General features: G+C 42.2%; 1 protein-coding gene across 3 annotated transcripts in view; it reads right to left on the bottom strand.

The window, feature by feature from the left end:
* Positions 1-22,472, bottom strand: part of CD2AP (CD2 associated protein) — an 87,257-nt gene extending 64,785 nt beyond the window's left edge. For all 3 annotated transcript variants that reach the window (XR_012041910.1, XM_072858372.1, XM_072858373.1), the window contains exon 1: positions 22,256-22,472. Coding sequence is in view for 1 of the 3 variants with exons in the window: in XM_072858372.1 (XP_072714473.1) it covers positions 22,256-22,259 (4 nt within the window). In the remaining 2 variants the exon portion in view is untranslated. The remainder of the gene's footprint in view (positions 1-22,255) is intronic.
* Between the last annotated feature and the right edge of the window lie 3,832 nt (positions 22,473-26,304).

Raw genomic sequence — 26,304 nt, 5'->3', positions numbered from 1 at the left:
TCCTTTAAGGAAGAAAATTTGTTTTCCTCATTATGAACAGAAGTTATCGCCAGAGTTATCTGCTCGTGATACACACTCTGGAACTCCTAACATATGCTTTTTGTAGTGTATACATTTATTTTTGCCAAACGTATTCTCTAAGCTTGCTTCAAAGCATCATTATTTCCCTATTACTGCCTGCAGCAAGCATAGTAGTTTTGTCTTGCTTCTGCAGTGAATTGTTTTTTGAGTGGCTGACATGAAATATTGCCCAGATAGGAAATTCTGGCAGCCACAGATCATAAAGACAACTGCCATTCATCACCTACAGTCTGGAAATAAAAATGTCATCTTCCAACCAACTCAACCCAACCATTCTGGAAACTTACAAATGCATAAAAATGTAAGAAATACCCATGTTACATATTTCTCTCATTATAAATTCTGTTTTTAAGCACATTAGCAGGTATTATATTTCAATATACACACTACAGGACAGTTTTATGAAGTTAAACATGGAAAATGGATCAGAACACAGTGTCAGTCATGGTAAATGCTTATAGCATTGCAGTCTATGACTTGAACTGCCAAACACCTGGTCCTTTTTCCACAGAAGTAGTAGGTAATCATAGCCACACTATGTCAACATGAACTAATTATTTTGAAAGCTTCTTTATTTCCTTGGGGGAACATTTCTATATTTGTGCTTGAAATGCACAACACATTCATTTTGGTCACCTTTCCAGACTGTAAAACATGGACTCAGTCATGTCAACAACCAAAGGAGGATCTCGAGAACTTCCCAGCCATCATCCATGAGTCTGCCTTCCAAAGATAAATAGCAGCAAATAAGTATCAGCTTTATTTTTGAGATCTAACTGCTGAATTTCCTCTTGTATTTGTCAGTGATACTCAATACCAGCCTCATTCTCATGGATACATATGCAAAACAGATCTAAACTCTGTTCTCTCACCTGAAAAGTGAGAGAGGTCACAGGGAATATCAAGATAGTTCCATCCCATACATTTTTTCAGGTGAGGACACAGAAACAGCAAGAAGCTACACATCTCTCTACTACTTGGTCCTCAAGAGGAACACTTACCAGTTTAGGTTTTCAACATTAGCAAGTAGCAGTAGATGAACTGCCCAGGTAATTAGGACTGCAGTGTAACGGGCAAGAAACCATTCTAATGTCAAAACAGTCCAGATTTAAAAAGCCTCTGAAAGGTCTTCAAGTATAATATTTACCCAAGCAAAAACAGTGTTCAGTGGTGACAGAAAGTGTTTTTAAGGAATCACAACTTCTTATAATAACAATAATTAGGAGTCATGTCAGTCCACGGATTATACTTCTGAATGTCTGAAGTAGTTCTGAATGCTTCTGAATTATACTACTGAATGCTTCAAGTTCTCACTTAAAAGCTTTACTCAAGAACAGATGTGATACTAAAATAAGTCAGCAGTAAGTTGGACTGCAGTAATATAAGCTGGTCAAAACTTTCAAAACTCAGAAAGTCTCAACTGGTAGAAGGTGCAGCAGAACACCTCAGCAACACAAACTACCAAAAATACCTATCTTACCTCCTCCTCTGCTTTTTACACAGCTTTCTCAATTTCAAACCCAATTCAAATCAATTATCTGTAGCTTAAAAGGCCATAACGACCAAGTCTTGGATGAAAAATAGTCTTCTCAAGCTTGAGCACGAACACTGTGAGGTTAATTGTGTTTTTCTTGCACATCCAGCAGGACCAAAGCTCACCCCGGAGGGGGACAACATTCTCCTGAGTTTTCACAGGCAGCATGGACCATCACAAACCACCTCCTATACAGTGTGAAAAGAAAATGTCTTTATCCTATATCTCTAACAAATAAGTGGCAACCTTGTTTTGGCAAGAATTCAACACATAAACATAAGATGTCACCTGGCACATCCTTCCAACCAAGGAAAGAGGGAAGGAAACAAAAAATGATAAGCCAAATCAGACTCAGGTTGATTAGGGTATTATAGAAAATAAGTTATAACAGAGTGTAAGAACTGACAGAACAAATTTAGAAACACGGGACCAGGTTCAGTGCCCTGGTAGCAGTCAAGGGGCTGGAAGCTTTGTTCAATGAAGCATCAGAGGCAGCTGAGCCTGTGCCACTCAAGAGCACCAGGGTGGTGATAGCGGGAATTAGCAAAGACATATGAAGAGGAAATCATGCCTGACCAACCTGACCACCTTCCACAATGAATTGACTAGTTTAGTGGACGATGAGAAAGCGGTGGACATTGTTTATCTCAGCTTCAGCAAGGCTTTGGACACTGTCTCCCATAACATCCTCATACACGAACTGGTGGAGTACAGGCCAGATGAGTGTACAATGAAATGGACTGAAAACCATCCAAAATACCAGGCTCAAAGGGTTACAATCAATGACACAAAGTCCAGCTGGAGAAAAGTTACCAGTGGTGTGCCCCAGAAGTCAGTGACGAATTGTTCAATATCTTCATTAATGATCCAGATGATGGGACTGAATGCACCCTCAGCAAGTCTGCAGATGATACAAAACTGTAAGGAGTGGCTGACAGACCAGATGGGTGTGCTGCTATTCAGAGGGACTTCAACAGGTTGAGGAAATGGGCCAACAGGAACCTCATGAAGTGCAAAGGGAGATGCCAAGTCCTGCCCCTAGGGAGGAACAACTCTATGCACCAGTACAGGCTGTGGACTGCTTGGCTGAAAAGCAGCTTGGCAGAGGACGACGTGGTGGACACCAAGTTTACGTGCGCCAGCAACGCGCCCTTGCAGCAAAAGAAGGCCAACAGCGTCTTGGGCTGCATTAGGAGGAGGATTGCCAGCAGGTCGAGGGAGGTGATCCTCCCCCTCTGCTCAGCACTGGTGAGACCCATCTGGAGTGCTGGGTCCTTTCTGGGCTCCCCAGTACAAGACAGATATGAACATATTGGAGTGAGCCCAACAAAGGGCCACAAAGATGATTAAAGGACTGGAGTATCTTCATGCAAGGAAAGGGTGAAAGAGCTGGGAGAAGGCTCAGGGAGATCTTATTGATGAGAAGAAAACTGAGCAGTGTTCAGTGAAAGAACGAGAGACAGTGGACACAAACTGAAACAGAAAAAATTTCACTTAAACATACATATACACACACATACATATACATACACACACAAGAGTGATCAAAAACCAGAACAGTTTGTCCTGAGGAGCTGTGTAGTCTCCTTAGAGATGCTCATAACCCAACTGGACACAGTCCTGAGCAACCTGCTGTAGCTGACGCTGCTCTAAGCAGGAGAGCTGGATTAGATGATCTTCAAAGGTGCCCTCCAGCCTCAGCGATTCTGTGACTGATTCGAGCCAAAGATATACCTTAGGTGGCAGCTTTCTGTCATCCAGCCATGACAGCTTTCCAACATAATTAGAGCACCCAGACAGTGCTTTTTGAAGGTTTTGACCCATTTTCAGGGACAAGGGATCCATTAAATCAATGGTGCTAAGTAAAAAAACATTGACTGGACATCTTTGGGGGAAAGGTGGTTGGTTACAGCAGGCTTTACGGGAGTGGTCTGTTCAGCTCTTGGTTTTGAGTAAGATGACAACCTGACTAATGAAACAATAAAACGGACCAAACAACGTCAAAGCCAGTCAGCCCCGTCAACAACTACAGACTACGTTGTTCCCCATAGCAAAGACAAAAAGTGTCCTATCTAACAACACTGCCTCTTTGACAAAATAGCTAACACTGTTAGCCAACATAGCAATGCTGCCTGCATAAGGCATTCAGTCACTGCTGGCACAGGTGGACTCTCCACTTCTCCAAAACTTACACAACCGGCTCTTCTGCCAACCACATCCCAGTGCCAAAGCAGAAGGCAAGCCTCCCGATAAGCATGGCCACATAACGCCCTGATTTTTCACTGGTTTTAAACAAAGGAAGTCTTCAGCTACTCAGACTTTTTCTGAAGTTGGCTATTATAGGCAACTAAGGCCCTCTGGCAGCCCTACAAAAAAAAAACAACCATAAATAAATCAAGGAAAAGAGTGGAAAATATACTGAAATTTTAGCATGCCTGTGTCTTCAATAGAAATAACCAAGTGTCAGACACTCGTCCAGCAAAGAGCATAATTTCACATTCTTGGTCCTTTGTTCAGGATATTACAATAATGTCAGAATCCAGTGACCTTTCTGTAGTAGCCAGAAAAAGACAAACCAAATATAAAATAAATATAATGAAAAACACATTTAATAGCTTATGAAGTGAAAAAAAAAATCATCCATGGGATAACTGAAATCTTTGCATATAACTCTCAAGCTATTCAGGAAGCCTTGCTGAAACTTGCAGCAGACCTGGAGGGACAAAGTCCAACATCAAGCAGCAAGAGGAGCTTGAGTTGCGTGCCATGCTCCATAAAGGTCTCTTCAGGCAGGTTTTAGGTCAGTTCAGATGAAGAGTCATTTATTGGAACATGAAACTCGGAAAGTTGTGTGGCCTCCAGAAGCATCTTGCCAGCAGAACTGCAGTTATGCTAGAAACTGAGATTTTGCTTTTCCAATTTATCATAACAGACAGTTGCTAGATGCCTGAAACAAACGTTAGGTACTGTTATTTCCACTTGTACATCTATCCAAAAAAACCAAAGTTTAGTCTTCTATAAAACCAAGCTAACATTTTTTGTCATTATGTATGAATACATACACACAGAGTTATAAAGGTATTTAGTTTTATCACAGACAGCAAGCTTACACTAGAGACAAAAGACAACAGAAGACACAATCTTATCCTTTTAACTATCACACTTTTCTTCACAACTGTCTCAAAATCAGGTGCTGGACTGAAGGAGAAAGCTCCTTCCAATTGCTTTCCCCCAGAAACATTCCTACAATTTGAGAGATATAAGAGTTCCAGCTGTTTTAATAGTAATACCATAGTATATGTTTGGCCACTGAAGACAGATCTTAACACTGAAAAAGTAGTTCAGATGTTTAAATGCTGAACAATGAAAACACCTCCATAAGTGTTAAACATAAGTAGTGGTTATAAGAATGTTTTTTTTCCACTTCAACACCACATAATTCCCTGTTACCCTGACCTGAGTCACTGATGACAACCCATATGCTCAAATAAAGAGAGCTGGTGGACTCCTCATTGCCCTTAAAATTCTAGCCCCTGCTTCCAAAACTGCATGAGTTTTGTCCTGCAACGCTCTCCTCGTAAGACACATGCACAAGGTGAGCACCACAGTTTGGCAACCTAAGACAAATCCCTCCTGGCCAAGAGCCTCCACTGCTCTGCAGCCAGGCTCCTTCTGCGCTCTGCATCTGCTCCCATGATGCACTCTCCTGTTTACAAAATGACCCACAATGACCATAATAACCAGTTCCCCAAAGATCAAAGGATTCTTTTGGGGTACAGATGTGGGTTTGGTCTTCCTCACACTGAGGAGGGAAGTGCCTCACATTTCCCACTATTAGGAAAACCACTCTGACCACTGGTCTTGTGCAAAAAGGTACCTCCCTTCCTTTCACCCCTCCACAGCCATCAGCACAAGAAACAGCCTAGAGACTGAACCCTGGACAGATGGAAACACTATATGATTTTCCTTCTTTCCTTCTCACGGTGCCCAAGACAGCTACATCACTAGTGGAAGGTGGGAAACCTGCAAAGTTGTACTTCCAAGATATCATAATCCAGGGATGCTGTAATCCCATCCTCTCTTCTGCGTGCATTCACATGGTCCCTTCAGCCTGCTCTACACTTAAATTAGTACTTACTTATACTACTGGTGAGTCAGATAAAGAGAAGACAGCCTGAGAGAAAACTAGTTAGTGCCAACTTTCTACAAGTTTATCTTCCTAAAATGGCTCACTGCAGGGTCAGAGGAGCAGGATTGCACCAAACACAGCTTAGATCAACATCTGCATCGTTGTTACGGTCCGGATCAGGAGTACACTTCTCAGTGAAGCTCCAAATCATCCTCATTTACCATGCTTCAGTTCACAATGTGGAGCAGTTCCACTGAAACTAAAGATATGCAGCCCAGGAACACGCTTAATGCATGCTAATCTTTAATAGGCATTAAGTCCATGGGATGCAACTAGAACTAGGATGATATAAAAACATCCAAAACATGCAGTATGAATACCAGGTCCCTAACACCAGCAGTTTCCCCCCTACGGATCCACTCATCTTGCTCCTCATCACTTGCTGCTTTGCACATAGCTGCAATCTGCCACGAAACCACATCCTGACATAATACATAAACAATACGAGGCCACCAGATTCCTGTCAACTCTAATGGTAGGGATGCAGTTCCAAGCTATTAAGAAATTGAACAAGGAAAGTTTATATTTAACTAATGGAAAGCATGCAGTCTACACATTTGACAGTAGGGTTCACCACAGCCTTCAATAAGTCAATAGGTTTAAGTCACACTATACAGAACAGCAGACACTTAACCAAGCTGCGCCATGTGGAGTCATCACGTTTGTGCTCCACGTGGAGGACTTGTAAAACAGTTGTGTCATGAAGACTACTGAAAGCGTCACTAGTAAGAAGTTCTGCCTTCATAGTAGCTCAAAAGGAGGTCGGGCGCCTCCTGTACAGCTTCAGAAATAGCAGTGACACATAGCAGAGCCATTTCTACCTGTGCCTACTCCCAAATGAGCCATACCAGTCATGCCAGCTCCAGTCCTGGTAACTCCAGCACTCTATTGAAATAGTCATATTGCTTCCTGTTCCTAAAGCTTTGATCTCCTATATGCCAGCCAAGCAAATTTCTGCTGCCACAAGGAAGAGAGGGGACAGAGGAGGCACTCTGCAGTTTAAGCTAATGCCAACCTCATATATCCAAACATTGACTTAAGGTCTTGTTTTAAGCAAAGTGCCATGAGCCATCAGGATTCTTTCATTAGTTTATAATAAAACAACACAATGCCAATGGCACTGAAAGATTTTCGTGCCGTTCTACATACATTTTCTTTTAAGCATAAACAATTAATTCCCAATTTGCTGTAAACTGATTATTCCAGTAGTGAGTTATTTCAAAGACACAGAACCTAAATCTGTAGAATTTATTAGCTCAGCTGCTGGGCAAACAAACATTGCTTTCAAGCAATAAAGACACCTTCAATACAAACAAATACACACTGCTGGACCCAAGCTGATTCTACATAAAACCAGCTCAGCTGTGTCCACCCAGACTCTGGGAGCACCACGAACACCCTGCTGCCACCCAGCAGGGACTCAGTCTGGATCCCAACAGGATTTGCTCCATTTGAAGCAACAGCGTTCATACTCGCTCCAACACATCCCACATCTCAGAAAGCGCATTAGGTTTGATGCGGCATTAGATGAGCCATGGCAAGCAGCCACCACGCTGCAGAGTCCGGACAAATTCCCAAGAAGCCCTCTTTCCACTTCCTCCGCATAAGAGCTGGTCAGACAAGCATCATCCCCATCTGAGCTCGCATTCATGCAGCGCTGTGCCGGGGCAGCTCAGTCTTCCAGCCCCAGGCCCCCTTCCTCTTATCAGATTAAAAAAAAATTCTTTTTAGAAGGGAATTTAAAAAAGAAAAAAATCAAAGTCTTTTCAATCAAAGACCGTAGCACTGGTTTTCAAGAAAATATATCATTCTTCAGGAATACAGTGTATCTTTTCTATCACAAGTCACCACCAAAAAGGTGCTGGATATATGTGATGGTTTACCAGATCAGTTAGAAACTTAGTGAGTACTCTCCAGTGCTTACAGTAAGGGTATTTTATACTGTTCTAAAGATAGCTTTTAGAAAAAAAAAAATAAACAAAGTCAGAATAAACACACACCAGGGGGAAAAAAAACCCCAAACAAAACAAAAAAACCCCACACCAACAAAACAACTTTCAAACATACTGTTTAAGTCACAATATCCAGTATCACATTTGGGCCCTTGCTTGCTCAAACTTCAGCATCAACAGCCCAGCTACTGTCAGCTTCCCATTTTGATTAAATACTATGAGCTTCAAGGGAAAAAAAATGTCATTAGAAGAAGGGAAGGAACAAGCTGCAATAAAAGGTAGCTCTGTTATGTTGCTGAAGTATGGGGCCCCACCGCATTTTATACTTTCTAATGATAATGGAGACCTTATTGCATCCTTTCGGTATATAAAGAGGGCTTGTAAGAAAGACGGAGAGAGACTTTTTACCAAGGCCGGTAGTGACAGGACAAGGGGCATTGGATTTAAACTGAAAGAGGGTAGATTTACATTGGACAAAAGGAAGAAATTCTTTACTGTGAGGGTGGTAAGACATTGGAACAGGTTGCCCAGAGAAGTTGTGGATGCCCCATCATTGGAAGCGTGCACGATCAGGTTGGACAGGGCTCTCAGCAACCTGATCTTAGTGAAAGATGTCCCTGCCCAGGGCAGGGGGATTGGACTGGATGATCTTTAAAGGTCCCTTCCAACCCAAACCATTCTGTGATTCAGACACAAATATCTTTTGATGAGATTTTACCTAGGTTTTAGATATATCATAGAAATAAAAGAACGCATCAGTAACTGGCTTCAGCATGTTCTCTTTCAGAGAAAACCTGTGACTTTCACAGACTTCTTGTGATCCACAAGATCTGTCAGATCCCTCATTAAGGTTTCTCACACTTCCAATTTTACATCTACAGCTGACAGGCAACTCTGCAGAAGTTGGCCAAACTGAAATTAATTTCAGCCACTGAACAAACCTCCCAAAAATACCCTCCCGCTGCTATGTCACTGACATCCCAATCATGAACTCTCAGACAGTATGATCCCCAGCCAGCTTCTGTCGCTGTCAAAGCCAGTGATAAGGCGATTTGAGTAAAGTTTTGCCTTTTTCATCTTTTTTTCTTTCCGCCCTGCAGTGTCTGCTATTTTTCCTTACTCCTTTTATAATTTGCTCTATGCTGCATCACCCCGTTCTAGCACAAACATTTTCTGATTAGAGCAACAATCCTTCTACAGCAATAGCTTGCCTTAAAAAAGGAAAATAAAAACAAAAATAGCAGTGTACCCATGAGACAGTTGAAAGCCAGGAACCTTGGTTCTGTTAGCACAGAACTGGTCCATCTGGAAGCCGCCCTGGATCCTGGCATTTTTAGATTGGGCAAGTGAATGGTGCATTCTCCAAGAAATGACTCACCACACATTTTTAATAAAAGATTGTGTCTAATTTTACAGTCCAGTAAGAATGGCTAAAGTAATTAGGAAAATGAACAATTGAAAACTGTAAAAAAATGTACACTTTTCCTCCCAAACTATTTCAAGCAATGAGAAACTCATTGCATTCTAACAGTAACCATCTCAAACACTGCCTTCTCAAGCTGGCTCTGGTACAATTAGCAAGATACTTTGTGAAGGAAATTAAACAGCATAGCAGAAATCCTGCCCAGCAGCCTGTCTCGAAGCATTAAAGATGCAAACCATGCATGCCTCATTTTCCTACTCCAGGCTCCCGTAATTTTCTAGAGTGCATTCCAGTGCTTACCACTGTGTTAGAACACACTTGAAAAATTAAAAGTTTGTTGATTTTAACTTCCCTAAAGCAAATCATTCCCACACATACCCTCATAATTCAACTGTATCCTGTAGACCGTAAGTCATCATTACCAGCCAGCTGCAAAAAAAGTGGTTTAGTGACATTTCTCGCTGCAGGTACATTAAACCAGCTCTGGAAGAAGCATCCAATCATGTCTTCTCCAATATTATCAGAAATACTTGTCTGAAACTCTGTTGCAAACTTAAATGGTAAAATTGTGGATTTGATTTACCCTCTTGCTTCTATGAGCAGGAATTGCCAGATTCCTCCTTTCACAGCAAGAGAAGACATAAAATAGGAAGGATTAAAGTAAAATCAGTACCACCTACAGGTATTCAATACTACCTTGTAAGGACAGAAGAGGTCAAAATGTTTCACCTGGGAAGTTTCGTTAAGCAGAAAGTGATATTTTGTGCTACTTGCTATTTCCTTCAGTCTAAATAGAGCTCACTGCAAGAAACCAGCCTGGAAATGAGAGGTGACACTTGCAGGAAAGGTAGCAAATATCTTCACAAGCAAAGGTGAAAAACTGTTATTAATTTAATATGCAGAGAAAACTAGGGATCTTAGAGGGCACAGGGGAACGTACTTAAGAAAATGTGGTGAGTTTTTTTAATGTTATGACTCAGACACTGTTCCATATATAGATTTACGCCTCTTTCTCCATTCCTTCCCTTAAGTTAATTTTATAACATCTATTTGGTAAAACATTCAAGGTGAGTCACAAAACACCAAATTACAAAAGCTGCTAAAACAAAGCCATGCCAAAAAGCTCTGAAGAACGAAAAGATCATACCCTCATTTAGATTTAGTTCAAATCCAAAGCACTAAATAAGCAGTAAAAGCACCACAGGGTCAACACCGTATTTATAGGTTTTTCCCTTAAAACCTCTGCTAGATAATTAGCTCACAAAAATACATTTGAAGCTGAAGACTGTGTTGCTTATCTTAGTTCAAATTCTTTTTACAAAGTCATCCTCCTCCTAAAAAAAAAAAAAATTCTGCATTTTAATTTTATAAAAGTTTCCTTCCTTCAATATCAGGACCCCATGTTACTACAGAAGCTTCAGCTCCTCCTGCCTGCAGATTTTTTTCAGGACTCTTTTAGCCAAAACCAACAGCATGATCATAGCTCCAGGTTACAAATTCATGAGTTACAAAAACAAGAAAGTCTCCAAAAGCCTTTTGGGTTTAAACCAAAAGAAAACTCCTTTCACGCTCTAAAAAAAAAAATATGCAAAAATGCTTTGGTAGATGGCCTACAATTTGGCACATATCTAATTCAGAATGATAATTAGTATTTCTGCAAACATGGCAAGAATCTGGCTTTAAAATAAATTTATGGAAACTTAAAAGCATCATTCGGAGCATGCACAAAGTGTTCCCTTCATCTTTAAAAACAGGCATGATGCAATAGTCTGAATGGTCCCAGATTGGGGCCTTGCAAAACCCACAAAATATGCTTAGCATTAAACCATGGACAAGTGTTCCTATCTGACTTCACGCTGTCAGGACGGTCCACTAATTATGGCATTAATAATGTTAATTTACTTTTTAGCGTGGACATTTTAGTCAATACAAAAACTGAACTGTTGATTGAAAAGCATAGAGAGTAATCCTTATGCAATGGATTTTTACAAAAGCCAGTCAAAACCGCAAATGCTCAAGGGCACCCTACAGTCTCAATCAGATAGTTTTAAAGGAGATAGAATTGCTTCATTAGCTCAATTATATTCTAAAAGTTAGGAGATCAAGTCCTTTAAACACCCATTTGTAACTTGATTTTAGAAGGATTTAAGCATATCTTATTAATACCATGATTTAAACCTGCATGGCTTGCAATACTTCCAATCACAGAAAAACAAGGTTTGAAAGGACCTCTGGAGGTTGCTTACACCAAACTGGTCAGAACAAGGCTAACCTCAAAGTCAAATCAAGTCCCTCAAGGCATTGTCCAGCTAAATTTTGAAAGGCTTCAAAGGATGGAGATAAAACAGCCACCCTGGGCACCTTTGCTGGTATTAAATTCTCATAATAGTTTTTCCCCATTATATTCAATAGGAATTACCATTGTCCTAACTTGCAGACATTGATTTACACTTTTTCACTGTGCCTCCAAGGAGAGTATGGCTTTCTCCTCTCCATGTTAGACCAACTTCTTGCACACTATATGCACTAGCCTCCTAACCACACTTGACTCTCCGGTTTGTTGGCATCCCCCTTGCATTTGAGGGGAAAGAGGAGTAAAACTGGACACAGTATTTTAAAGACAGCCTCATGAGTGCCAGGTAGTGGGGAACAACCACTCCCCATGACCTGCTAGCTACTGTCCTGCTTGTGCCACCTGGTAGACAGCAAGGTTGTTCACTCCTAGGTGCTGGATTATGCATTTGTCTTTTTGGAACTGCAGGAGGCTCCTGTTGGCCCATTCCCCCAGTACTACTGCAACACATCAACCACCCTCCCTTCATTCACTGTGGGTTTTTTCAGGTACCTGAACATAAACTTGAGCACTTGAAGAAACCAGGCTCGCATGAGCATCTGTATCAGGCTATCCTTTTACTTCACTCTCAATAATTTTTCCCCTGTACACCCATTTGGCTGAAACATGCCAGAAGAGTAGTGTTTCAAAAATAAGAGCTGCACGGTTTTGTGTTTTGTTTTTGTTTGGGTTTTTTTTGTTTCCCCCCCTCCCCCCCCGAGTCAGCATTGAAGCACCCATATCACAGTCCTCCCTGAGGAAAAGACTTCAGGACTGCCCCAACACTCCTGCTCTTTTAACCTGATGGTTGGCTAATCACCAAATATGCAGCTTGGAAGCAGCTACAGCATGTGCTGTGTCTTGCACGGCTAATTGATAGCAACACAGAACGATCGGTATTTGAAGAATTTGGGGAGGGAGCAGAAGCATTACGGGAGGTTATGAAAAGCTGTCTGGGGCAAGGGATACCGGTTGCTGCGGTCAGGAGACAAAGCACCAGAACGCAAGTTCATAGAAAGCTAACCCACACCTCCACCATTCCAAACACATTACCTTGAAGTAGTAGTTTGGATTCCAGAAACACAAAGGAAATCCTTTTGACTGTCCCCATGTATTTCACAACTACCGGGTACAACCCTGGTGACCCAGCTACACACAAAAAAAGTAAAATCAAGAGGAGAGAAAAATCAGCAATATAATCTCAGCTTTTTAAAAAACACAGGTCAGGATTTACCACTTCAATTGCTGCTCAGAATTGCAAAAGCATGATACAGCAGTGCACATCAAGATCCAGCAACTCTGTCTTGACAGGAAATCAGCATGGCCATCTTGCTGCATGGAGATGGCAGGCTGTGTCTCACTCTACTGACAGCACATCTCATGTTTCATAAACAGCTTTATTTCATCGGCTATTCATCAAGCCAGAGGCTTCCTGTTAGTAGTGATCTACCAGGGCAGGTCGTCTTCTACTACCTACACATTAGAAGCCATTTACATTACAATCCATATCTATATATTTTATGATTCGCTCTCAGTAAGGATGCACCATTAAGATTGAAAGAGTAAACCCTCTTCCCACAAAATAAGCATCTAATAAGAAGATGAACACATGAAAATTAGAGGACACAGTTTTATGCACTCTCAAGTGTGCTTTTACTTGAGAACAACCACACTGTTAATTCACATACAGCCCTACAGCACACAGAGCTACAGGCAATGCCTTCAAGCTCTCCTCAAGCTGCAAAGGGTTTCATCTGAGATGGTTTCCAATTTCCCCACTTCCCTGCACCACATCCTTACACAGATATTGGTATGCAGTAAAAGCAGATCCTGTTATACTTAGGTTTCTCATAAAAACATTACATTAACATTTTCTCATTAACTACTGTCTTCCACTTCACAGACAAACTCTCCTTCCCTGTGCTGAAGGACAAGGTATATTTTTGGTACCACGTGTAGTTTGAGTCAGGCAAACAAAGCACTGTATTTGATTTTCAAGAGCAAACCAGCAGTTTATAATAGTTTATGCTTAATAAAAGGACTTTATTCTACTGTTTGCACTTTTCTGAAAGACCTGCTGTCTCCTTGTCTATCATACCTGTGACAGTATGGGATTAACATATTTGCTCTTGTCCTGTCTACAAAAGACTTACTCCCCTCCGTACTTCCACTGCCACCATTTTAGAATGGCATCTCACTTTACCTGGCTTCAGAACAGCACTAACTCAGATGAACACAAAAAGAAGTGTTCTTTGGGAGCTTTCAAACAAACAGCCCATGGCCCACTCTTCAGAGAGTCATCTGAAACTGCTGACACTCCCAGGCAGCTTGCAAATCTAGCTAAATTCGTGAAGTCTTGCACTAAAAACTCTGAACAAAATAATATTCTTCACTTAACCACCTAGGAAACCAAACAGATGGGCTCTGCTTTTCAGGAACAGTTGCTTTAGTCATTTACAGAGAATAGTTTCTTACACCTAATCCAACAATCTGAGGATGAAGGAGTGACCCTGCACGCTCTCTGCCTACTCGTTCCCATGCTGCTGCTTCTTCCCTTGTGCTGGTCTCACAGTTGTGCTGCTCCAGGGTGTGCCGGTTTAGTTTGCTGCCAAATCAGCCAGCTGGTTCTCTTCCAGTTGGATTCAACTGTGGCCAGTGTCTTGAACTAGATCATCCCATGGACACATGATCACTAAATCTGCCAAAAGGGAAGATTAAAGAATGCACTGATATGGGCATCATCCAGGGGATTGACCATATCAAGAAATGGTGGATCTAGTACTTCCTTTGGCAATTTGTTATGGTAGTTAATAACTTCCCCAATAGAAACATCCAGATGTTAAAATGACTGCAAACAGGACTATAATTTACTTTAAGTTTTAGGCAGGTTTATTCGTTTATTCTAGTTAATATTTATTGATTTATGACAGTACTAAGTAAGCCAAACTCCATAAAAGCATTTAAGTGATGGGAATATTAAAGTCCAGCCCAACTGCAGAAAATCAGGATATAGAAGGACAGAGGCTTTTTTTTTCTTCATACTGTGCTTGGTCTTCTCAAAGCATCCACATTACTGAGGACAACCAAAACCCAAATCCACAGAAATACAAAAAACACCTCAATAACAAGTTCTAGCTGTTTCGGAACTGTTTTCTCTTTAAAGGTATAATTAAACCAATAAAAAAAAGAATGCAAGTTAGAAGCACGGTTTAAAAAGGGCACTTGTCTGGCTAAAAAATGGATGGGGGAGGATGACAAGGAGTTTTAAAAAAAGCATTTTAAAAATCAGGAACAAGAAAGCTGTGAAATAATCACTTTGCTGTATCATGAACACTTAGGAAGCACAATTAACATAGACACTCAGAAGAAGCTTATGAAATTTCAGCTTGGATCTAGTGCAAAGTAACTGCAGGCTAAAATGGAAAAGGAGAAACACTCTCCCTTCCCTGGCTCCTGAAACAGTCCCATCCACTCTCCTGCACAAGAGCTAATGACTGCAGTCAGAGTAAAGCCATTCAGCTTGCTGACATGATGGCAAAGCTGGCACAAGAGTTTCTTCCACACCAGCCGGCTTATCAGCTCACGCCATGGACTCGCAACCATTAGAGCCATGGCAAGCCAGGAAGAGTCACCACAAAGCCCTGGTCCTTTTTGGCAGCAGCCTAAAGCTATCTCTGCTGAAGCACAGCATGAAACTGCACCCACAGGATGACTTCAGGAGAAGAGAGATTACATGCAAAGCAGCCTTAAAACAAATCCTTTCATAACTAAAGATACAAGCTCAGAGTCAAGTGATGTGATTCTCCTTTACTAGAGAGTGAAAACTTCATAAAACTAGTGGTTTCATTTCTTCAAGCAGCAAAGATGGAAACTTTTCTCTCCCCAGTCCCAAAGATACATTGAGTGGAAACAACTTGAACCATTCTGAGAAGTTGTTCTGCTTTTGTATTTTTCCTGAAAAATGGAGAAACAATGCAGCTTGGGGGAGGGGAACAACTACTTAGAATTAAGGTAAACTGGTATGTTTCCAGAAAATCCACAATTGAACTAAAGAGCTAAAATTGGAAGGCAATCATTTCTATCAGGCACAACTTCTATGACTGCTGTAAATGTGCTGCAGCTGACACCGCTGCAAGCAGCATCCTCACCCTCCTCCTGCTTCCACTCGCTCTTCTTGTGACCATGAGCTTAGTTTCAGTTTCTGGAGAGCCAGCCTGGCTGAAAGCTAATCCAGAAAGACAGGGAAGTTTCAGAAGACTCAGCTCATACAAGCAAGGGAAGAGGACAATACTCACTAGCCAGAGGTAAGTGGAAGGCGAGACTTTATTTCAGCACCAGCTCAAAAAGCTCAAGCTATATATACAGTCAAAAACATTTGACTAAGACTGACCACTTAGTAATTTTATCCAAGAGGTAGAAACTGATGACTTAAGAGTCTTCTTTAAATGGTAAGTCAGGCAAGTTTCCAGGAACTCAGGCAAAACTGCCTTCTTAATTTAAAACTAAAATAAAAATCATTAATAACTCCAATCCACAAAAATCTATTCACAGCAGCTGAGACTCAGCTGCTGCAGAAGCAAAATAAAAAGAGAAAAATATATTAAAAAAGAGATTACCTAGTACTGCTGAATTCCAAAACCATTTACTGTCACAAAGTATCATGTTCACCACAATTTAGGTACTGTTAAGAAAACAGCATAAGCTGTTTTACTCAAAGCTGTTTAAACTCAAAGTTTACAATCACAAAGCTCTTCAGCACTAAGGCACACATGTGAACAGATCCCCGCTTCCTTCTCCAGAGTTCAGCGGAGAGCTCCAACTGCAACCCTCTCCTGTAACATCACAAGTCAGCATTGTCCAACTTGCTGAAATTAAAGGAAAATGGTTCATTTTTTTAAAATAATTCAAAATATTAGATTCTAATTTATTCCACTGAAAGCAATCCTGCCTAATACCTTAAGCATGTTATAGGCGATATATATTCCTTTTAAAAAAAGTTAACTTAATATTCTAAATGACCTCACATAATATTCTCTCCAGCGTACATCACCCCAAAAGTGGAAAGATTTAACTCATTTGGCAGACAGACACATACTGTGACTTCTCCTTCAGTCTGATTTAGGACTCTGGCAGTGGCGGGTCTTAATTTTTTCAGGAAATGTAGATCTACTGTTCAAAAATATCTAGAACACTTCATTTTCTTCATTCAAGATTTATGAAAAAGCAATATTTCATATTGATTTTATATAAAGAAAGTAAATTCTGCATACAGGTAGAGCAATATAACATAATTCCACCCAAAAATACTTGTTGGCATTAGTCAGAGAAAGTACATAGCTGTGCTGGTGTCACAACATCATTCAAATGAACTGAAGTTTACGATAAGAAATACAATATAATCTAGGGTGAGAGGAATGTACAGAGGCCATCTAGGCAAACATCCTGCTGAAAGCAAGGCTAGCATCAAAATTACATCTTTGGTATACTTTTATTTAACATAGCAAGGGATCACTCTAGGAAAGAGGTGACTGAACAGCTAGTTTTAGTACTTCAGCCCTGCTAACAACCAGTGTGACAGGACAGTCGAGGGCGATGCACAAGCAGGGTTATGCTTGCACCGAAGTTCTGTAAAACTATTTTGCATCACTGCACATCCAAGAAGATAAGGGACAGCAAAGGCATAAGCATCCCCCTCACAGGGAGTGGGACGCATTTTAGATCGTTAGCAAATTCACAATTCAGAGCAGAAGAGAGAAGCAATGTTCATGGAAAGGAAAAATGTCAGAGAAGAAAAAGTTAAGCATAATTTAACTACATTACAAAATGTAGTAAGCCAGTTCAAAAAAAAAAAACACCAAACTTTAAAAGGAACAGAAGAAAAGGGCTAAAACCCTGTAGTGGACCAGAGACACATTTTAAGTGCCCAGGTGGTAATCACAGGTTGGACTAGCTGCTAGAAATCATTACACCCCAGACCCACTAGCAACAAGTTTCACCTGATTGACTTACCCACTTCTGTCAAGACGATCTAAGTCACTTTAAGCACTTTCATTCATGGTCTTTCCTAACAAACCATTTTTATGAAACTTGGTTAGCAAAATACTGGACCAGCAGTCATATGTGACAGCATCTCCAAGGAAGCAAAATGGATGGGAAGAGCAGAGCTATGACAGCCAGAGAGGGACAAACCGGGAAGCCGCCTTGCTTCGCCCCAGACAGTACAGCGTGCCCGACCACACATTTCCTGTGTTCATGCAACAAAAATCCATTAAGGGACAAAAAAAACTTAACACAGGCAGACAAGGGAGTGAAGAAGGCCAGTGAAGGTGAAGAGACTTCAAAGGGAAGATCCTACCTAGCTGAAACAAAAACTCTAGGAACTGTTAGGAAAACAAAAGAAACCACAACGGCAAACATAATTATGTTTGCATGGAGTTAAGTCTTGAATAACACATACTCAGTCCTGAACAACTCTCCACAACAAGACAAAAGTGCTATCAAAATTAAAATAAACATCCAGTAAAAGTGACCAGCACCCAGAATGGCTGGCACGCAAGGAAAGTAGAAGCCACCAATCAATCATCCACCATTTCTCAAAAATACAAAGGAGTCAGGCAGAACAAGCAGCAGCTTTAGGGAAAAAACCTCACGCTGAAAGGACGTATTTCCCCCACACACCCCCATTCACGCTAAACAGGGACTCTCACTGCCACAGGTAGTTGTGGAGGGCAAGAGCCACGTTCCTCTTTGTCCTCCTTTGTACAAGTCCCTGATGGTCCATCCCTATCTATGAAAAAGGTCCGGTGAAAGTACAAACACCTTTGAGCAAATCCATAAATCACTAATTGCCAGACCACAGTTTTTATTAAAAAAAAATAGAGAACTTTCCAGGACAGACCTGCTTTCCATATCCTTTTCCTCCCTACCTGTCCCACAGACAAGCTGCTCTTACATTCCTGGAAAAACAAAAAAAGGCAAGAGCTAAGCTTACAGAATCTCTAGCATCTTTTGATAGGATTTCTCCTCTACCTTGACCTAAACCCAATATCCATCAACTTTTCCCAGTTATTGTAATTTGGTTTCCCAGTAGCTTAGGCACCTCTCTTCCAGAGGTCAACTTTCCATCGTTTTCCCTTATAGTTTTGTCTAGAAAAAAGAAAATGATAATAAGAAAGCACTTTGCTCAACATTGCCAGTACAAGTACAGTTGGTCTGTCAACATTAGGCTCATCGAGTACCCTAGTACAGAAGGGTTGCAATAACTTGTACTTCTGATTAAGTCATCTTATTCTTCAGTAGTTTACTGTGAATAAAGTTCAACTGTACATATTTCTTGGTAAAAATACAAGCTGAAGAACTCTTGATCTATACTACTCCGTTGTTTTTTAGTTGTTTGGTTTTAAAATTAGTTAGAGAACAAACCTTGAAGTAATGTTTTAATTGGTTCTTGTAATACTACTAGTGAATACTGAAACAATCTGTCACTGTCCCTGTGACAGTATGTTAGAAGTATTCAGTCTTACAAAAACCTTCCAGATTTTTTGCTGTTGCCAACATGAAGGTGAAGAAAGCAAAAGGCTTCACACAAGTGTAATGTTCAATGAACTTACTAAATAGTTTCTGTAGACCAAATATATTTACATATATTTATACTCATTCTGTTAGCAATGAAGAAGTATATCTGGCTTCTTAAAGTATTCCAAAGTTATAACATTTTCTAAAGATGAAATGCAGCAAACTCAAATTACTAACTCGTGGGAACCACAAATCAAAGCTTGCACAAGTTTTTGGAAATAAAAGAGGCGGGGGAAATGTATATAGCTAAGAAAATACTGACAGAAGGCCAGTAGATTTCAGTGTACCGCTGTGGCAGTGTATCAACTGTTGCTGGAATATTTCTTTCTTAGTGTGACATCATAAAAGATTAGTTGGACACTGCAAATTTAGGTCAACCTTCCTGTTAACACGCAAGTTATATAATCAAACCGTTTCTCAACTATAATTACGAAAATTATCTGTTATTGAACCATAGAAGCAAGCCAGACAGATGTTACAATGCACCAATACATGGAACTCTACCTTCCTCTAAGTGGATATCAACCCAAGGTGGCAAAAAGATAATTGACTCAAAGCTTTTTCCCCAGAACATCTGAATACATTTTTTTCCTTCATCTTTCCTTTCCATTTCTCTTACCTATTTCTAGAGCCATATGTTGAATCCAGATGATTAATCCAGTACAGAAGGCAAAGAATTATAATGACGGAGCTTACGCACGTAACTGGGCATTACTAGTAACTTTGTATGGTTTAGTGTTTGTCACCTCTGATAACACCTTCCTCCCCATCTTTCAAGTGCCTGAATGACACATGCTCTTGCCACATTAAACTCCAGCTACTACAAGAACATAGAAGAACCTGTTCCAAGGCATTTGGTATTTCTGCCCTTCTCCTTTTGGTTCCTCCAGAGTCATGCTGCCCCGTTCTTACTTCCCCATAAGTCTCAGAAACCCTCGATCGAGTTTGTCAAACAGATACCTCAACAGTCCTCTCTAAGCCACCTCTTACATGTAAAATCTCTTTCATAAGCTGACTTGAAAGACAAACAATCTCTTACCAAGCTTTACTATGACACCATTAATAAAATAATCAAATCATAACTTCTCAAGGTAAATGTGAGGTCATCACTAAATATAGCGAGTGCAGTGCAAACTACAGTTAGTTCTTTTTCCACTCTTATTTTTAGAGATGTTTTACTTTACATTCCTCCCCACTTTCAGCCACAAGAGAGTAACACTTGAAAATTTGAATAAAGGACAATACCTTCCTAGAAAATCTGTTTAAAAGGCTCTAGGATCATTCTGCAATCATTTATAGAGGTTTGCCAGTGTTCTGGCAGAAACAGGTCTATAATTGTCCATGCACAGCAATTGTTATGGTTATAACAACCCATGCAGTAACAATACTTGACACAGAGTGTATGCACCCACTCAATTCAGTCACCTCTGGAGCAGTAATAATATGCCCACTACTGTAATCAGAAGAGGCAGAGAAGAAATCCACACTTAAGAAAAGGAAAGGTAAGGAAAAAATACATAAAACAGTGTCATATAGTAATCATTAGTCATAAACTGGACTCAGTCCTTTATTAACGGTCTTATACAGTATTCCCTACTGCAGACTAATAATTTTAATAACCCAGACCTACCATATGTAAATCCTCAGGTATTTCACATTTCAGCATTACAGAGTCTGAGTTCAAAATGTTTAATTAGCATACTAAACCTTTACGCTATAGGAACTACCATCGCAGGTCACCGCAATGACCTGGGTAGGCACTTCTCGTTTGCAAGTAAGACAATGCAGCCCAAAAAGAAAGAAATGGTAATTCCTACCTATTCTGAACAATCACAGAAAGCATCAAAAAGTGAGTTCTTTAGAATTTGGTTTGTATCAGAACCTAAAGCACCAACTTCACTTTCCATTTTTAGACTTCATTTTAAGTGTGCTTTGACCACGTAAGACAACCTTCCTTAAAACAAAAACACTGAAATCACATCTTTATAATCAGGAGGAACACAAGTCAGGAAGAGTGCATATCGCTTCACTAACTGCATGTTTATCTGCACACCATGCACTTCTTCCCTTCTTTTTATGCATGAGGTGGAGGAAGCACAGCTATACAAAAGCCAGGTATGCTTCCACTTGAAAAGCTTAAATTGCGCCCAATCAAACACGGCACGTTTGCACAGAGCAGCGTAAGCACACACACGCCTCTTCACACAACACACGAAAGCCACTGTCACACACACCCCTCCAGAAGTACATTAAGCAGCTGATGTTATACAGGACAGCAAAGCAAGGGATGCAATACAAATGGAGATAACCAAGACAGACAAAATAGTCAATGGACCATTTTGGACCCCAGCAGAAGAACTCTGAATAAGGAAAGAGAGCTCTGAATAGTGGTGTTTAAGTCACACTTCCATATTTCCCTATGCAGACGCCCTTACATTAAAAATTAGACCCAGTACAACTGACCATTTTGAATGTAAACCTGAACTGGCACGTTATGAAAATAGGAATACTTTGAGTCGTTGTACGCTTGCTTTTTTTAAGCCAACAACTTGGTGGAGAAATGGGTGAAGGCACAGCTCAAACTGAAGCGAGGTAAAAAAAAGTCCGAAAGGGCTGGATTTAATCAGGACAACTTTTACTCTTCACTAAGCCGCTCCAACCACGCTCCCTCCAACCAGCACCGGATCAGGGTTCGCCATACGGCTTTAAACCTCGCTCTCCCCACCGAAAACCACGTAACCCCCGGCGCTGCCGCCCGCCTCCTCCCGCCCCGAGCCCCCACCGCTGCCCCCCGGGACAGGCCGGGCAGGAGGGAGCGGCCCCGGCCTCTCCCTGCCCCGCCGCCGCTCCTCGTCCCGCCGAGGAGGAAGCGTTTACCCAAGCACCTGCGGGCACCTGCCGCCGCCAGCTCCCGCCCGCCGGGCCCGGGCACCCGCGGCAGCTCCTCCGGCCCCCACCGGCCCCCACCTCCTGCGAAGGCACCGGGTGCCAGCAACGCTCCCTCCCTGGGGAATTTCGGGGGCTGCCCTGAAGCGGCGGCGCTTGCCGGGCACCCCACGTCCGCGCTCTCCCCCGCAGACAAAGGGCGGTGGGGGCGGCCCCGGGGAGCGGGAAGAAGGGGCCGGTCTCGCCACCCCCCGCCGCGGCAGCCCTTCCCCGCCGCGCTCACCCATGCTGCGCCCGCCCGCCCGGGCTCGGCGGAGCGGCTCCGGGTCCCGCCGACGCGCTCAAGCCGGGCACGGCGGCTCCATCCGTGCCGCTACGGGCGTGAAAGAGGCTGCTCCGAGCCGCCGGCGGCCCAGGGGATAGGCAGCCGCGGACCCGTCCCGTCACTCCCCGCCACCACCGCGCCTCGCCTCGCCTCAGGCGAGCTCCGGCACCGGCGGCACCGCCCCCGCCCCGCCCCGCCGCGGGGGTCGCCAAATCCCGCGAGAGCCGAGCGCCACCGCCCCCACGCCGCGCCGCCGTTGCCAGGCGGGATGACGTCACCTCCCGTGCCCCACCCCGCGCGGGGACGGTGTCGCCGGTGCTCGGGGCCGCTTCCCTCAGCGCCCGCTGCGCCGGCGCCGGTTCCTCCTCCGCCGGCGGGAGGAGCGGGCGGCCCCGCTGCCGGCCCGCTTCCCCCTGCCCCAGGCGGGTGATGTGCCGCGTGTCCCGCCCGCCCCGCAGTCATTTCTCCTCAGGCCCCCCTGAGGAGACCCCCGCCTCAGGGGAGCGGTGCCCCCTTCCCCTTCCCCTTCCCGCACGGGGTGGGGGCCCTGCCCTCAGCCCGCGCCCCCACAGCTCCCCCGCGGGAAGGGGTTGCCTCACGGCTCTACAGCCCCTCATCAAAACCGCGGCCCTCTGAGGCCCTCGGGCTGCCCCATGCAACCAGGGGCTTCCCCACCTCCTCCCCGTGCCGCCTCCCGGCTCTAGCCCTTGCTCAAAAACACCCGCCCTGGAATCGTTTCGGGAAGCCCCTTGTTTGCAGAGAAGTCTTGAGATGTGGGGTCGGTTCTGGCTGCAGGGGCCAGGCCATTCCTCCTGGCTCAAGGGGGGGCCGGGGGAGGAAAGCGGCCATGCCCCCTTGGCCATCGGGGCTGCTAACTTCATGGGCATGTTTGTGGGCTTGTGCATTGCTTTTGGAGAGTTTATGGGTAGGGGTATTTTTCTGTTGGTTTTTTTCCTTACGATGTACTTAAGAAAGGAGGAAAGCGTTCAAAGTTATGTCAGGCTGCCACTGTTTAGGGTTTTGTGGGAAACTTGGGAATGAGTGAAAACAACTACTTATAGAACTAAACCAATTTAAAGAAAAAACAGTGACCCTGAGGCCAAAAGGACAAGTAAGCATGGGCTGGTTTTGATGAAAATCAAGGAATATAACACAGCAGGGCTCTCTGAAATGAAAATATTCTGTCTTCCCTGCTGCAGACATCCTTTTATGAGTGGTTCAAAATGAGCCATTTCAGCCAAGCTCAGGACAAAATTAGCCTAAAAAGAATGTCAAGTATTTCCAGGAGTCAGCTTTTGCTTAGCATCTTTCTCATGGCATATGAACAGAAAATGAGTACTGAAGACAAAATGTGAAGTCTGAGGGTGTAAACCAGCATATACCATATTGTATTAATGATATTTTATCTCCTTCACTGTACTTTGAGGCAGACTGTGCTTCCATTTCTTCCAACAGCAGAACTGGAAACGTACAGTGATAGTCAGAATTTCCTTGAAGCAGGTCTAGCATTTAATGCTGATAAATGGCCCCATGATACTCCCCTTAAAAGGAGAATCTATTTTTTATAAAAATACAACCTCCCAGCATCCCCAGATTTACAATAGTTAATAGTAAGAGGAGATTTGGGACAGAAGGGAAACATCATCCTTAGAGTTCAAAGTCACTCCTAACAAAAATTCAGAAAATAACTTCCATGAGGATGAATTATCCTCATCTGTCTTCTCTATAGTTTTTTTCCACTTCCTCTGAAGAGCTACCTGCTAAAAAAAGCATAAAAGATGAGAGGAATTATAAATTTGATCTGATGTAGCAATTTTTACCTTTTTAAACCCTGCCGCAAGGCTAAGTATGCATGAACAAGGGTTGAGAAAGAAGATATTCATAGTGCACGCCTTTACAGAGAGTTGAAAGAGCTCCATGTAGCCTTCTTTCAGGAAGCTGCTCTGAACTAGTGCAAAAGCTCATTCCAGTTTATTTAAGCATCGTTACTACCTTTGGATCAGCCCTGAATACTCATGCTGACATAAAGTTACATTTGCCCTCCTCTCTTCAGTCTAGAACATGCTGGAGAGCAAAGCGATGGGTCTTGATTCTTACTCTGTGGACTATCAAGATGCTGGCTTTAACTTCACTCTCTTTTATTTTTACGTGTCTTGATAATTGTGGCCGGGGCTGGCTCAAAGCCTTTTAGCAGTCCTAGTACAAAAACTGAATTTTATTCAGAGCCCATCTGCTCTGGTGATAGCACACCAGCATCCATCCAGTCCTGTGCTTTAGCCTCCATTTCCTTTTCAGTACCAGTGAGGCGGAAATGGGATGGTTCCTGAGGGAGCCCCTGTGGCCACTGAGCTCAAAAGTCTTTTTCTCTCTGGACAACCGGCTGCGATGCTGCTGAATCCATCATCTGCAGGCCTGTACAATTTTCTGTTTTGCCCATGTGTAAAGCTGGTCCTTCTTTGGGGCTTTGGTCCGTGAGTTATGTGGCACTGAACAGTTGTGTCTGCCTCATGCTTCGCTGAGTTTGACAAGACTTCGCTGCAGTGAGTTTTGCGAAAATGCAAGAGTCTGCTCATGTGTAACTCAAAGCAGCATAGGGACCCATATTTAGCATTCTTATATGAGTCGGCAATTATAATACATATAAGGAAAATACATCTGTGCTAGGCTATTAACGATTAACTATTATGGCTCAACCGTTAAGTCATGTGCCTATTTCGTTTCTTTTCTATAAGCTTTATGTCTTATGTCATGTGCTAAATGCTTATTTACCAATAATTACCTTCTAAATCACCTACAATGAGTTCCTCCCTCACTTTCCACTTCAATAAAAGCTGAAAACGTTTAATTAGCCATTTTCACTTGGGTATTATGCAATGTTTGGTATTTATGCAGTCCTTTGAAAATACAGCCTTGCTGTTATACTGATAGATATACAGGGAACACTGGATCTTGCTTTTTACTCAGTCATTTCTTTCAGTTCAAGCAGAAGGTAGAGCATCGATATTCTGACTCTATGGAATTATGAAAGTACATATTTGTTTCAGAGTATTTTCAAACCCAATTAGGTTCCCCAAAATAACTGTGGTTATTTTCTCCCGAGGTGGAATTTGTTCAACAAAACCTTTAAAAATGGAAGATTAGCATTTTAAATGCTTTTATGACTGAGCTTAATGGAATATCTGAATTTATCGCTTGCTTTTGAGAGGGGAAGACTTGTGACATGTTCACAGATCAAGAAAATATTCACTGTTAACGTCAGTAACTGCTATCATTTTACTTTACAAGAGAGATCATTGTATAGAGCCTGGTATGTAGGTTTATAACATAAAATAAGAATGATACAATTTGTCACCACTGGAGATGCTTTTTTTGCTCTCACAAAGAAACTAGGAATAATGATAGACTCTTCCTAGTAGTGCTACAGTGAACATTTCACTTGAACTTTTTTGCCACTGTGGTAATCTTAAAATTACTCCATTACTTCCAAATAAAGAAACCTAAACCCGGAACTTTCAGAATTTCTCCCTAGAGTGCAAAAAAATAAAGGAACTGATGATTTTTTTTCAAACAAAAATCACATGTCAGCTGTTACCAAGTCATGGTTTCATGCACGTTTGAGCAGCACATGCACTGCAGGAATTGTACATTCTACTTTAACCAAATTGTTTGCTCCCAAACATTCCAGCCGAGTCAATATTTATGCTTTTAATACTCTATTGCATTTTTCATTACAGCAACTTCTTGCACAATAACACCCATAAAAATTGACTGGAAGCATACAGCCTCTAGTGCTAAGGAGTTAAACAGCCTTGATTGTAAAATTTCACCTTTTGTTTTCAGTAGCAGCTCCTACTAGGTAGCTCATACCATTACTAAAAAAAAGACAGGTTTGTGTTTCAGAAGTTAAATAATTATGTAGATGAGAAAACTCCCTCTGCTGGTTTGAAGCAGCAGCAGATATATTTCATTTTAAAAAATACCAACTGTGGGAAAATATTCATCCAGCA

This window comes from Ciconia boyciana, chromosome 3 (assembly GCF_034638445.1).
Source record: "Ciconia boyciana chromosome 3, ASM3463844v1, whole genome shotgun sequence".
NCBI classification, from domain to species: Eukaryota; Metazoa; Chordata; class Aves; order Ciconiiformes; family Ciconiidae; genus Ciconia; species Ciconia boyciana.
Note: the sequence above shows the minus strand (reverse complement) of the source record. Positions and strands in the feature narration are given on the sequence as shown.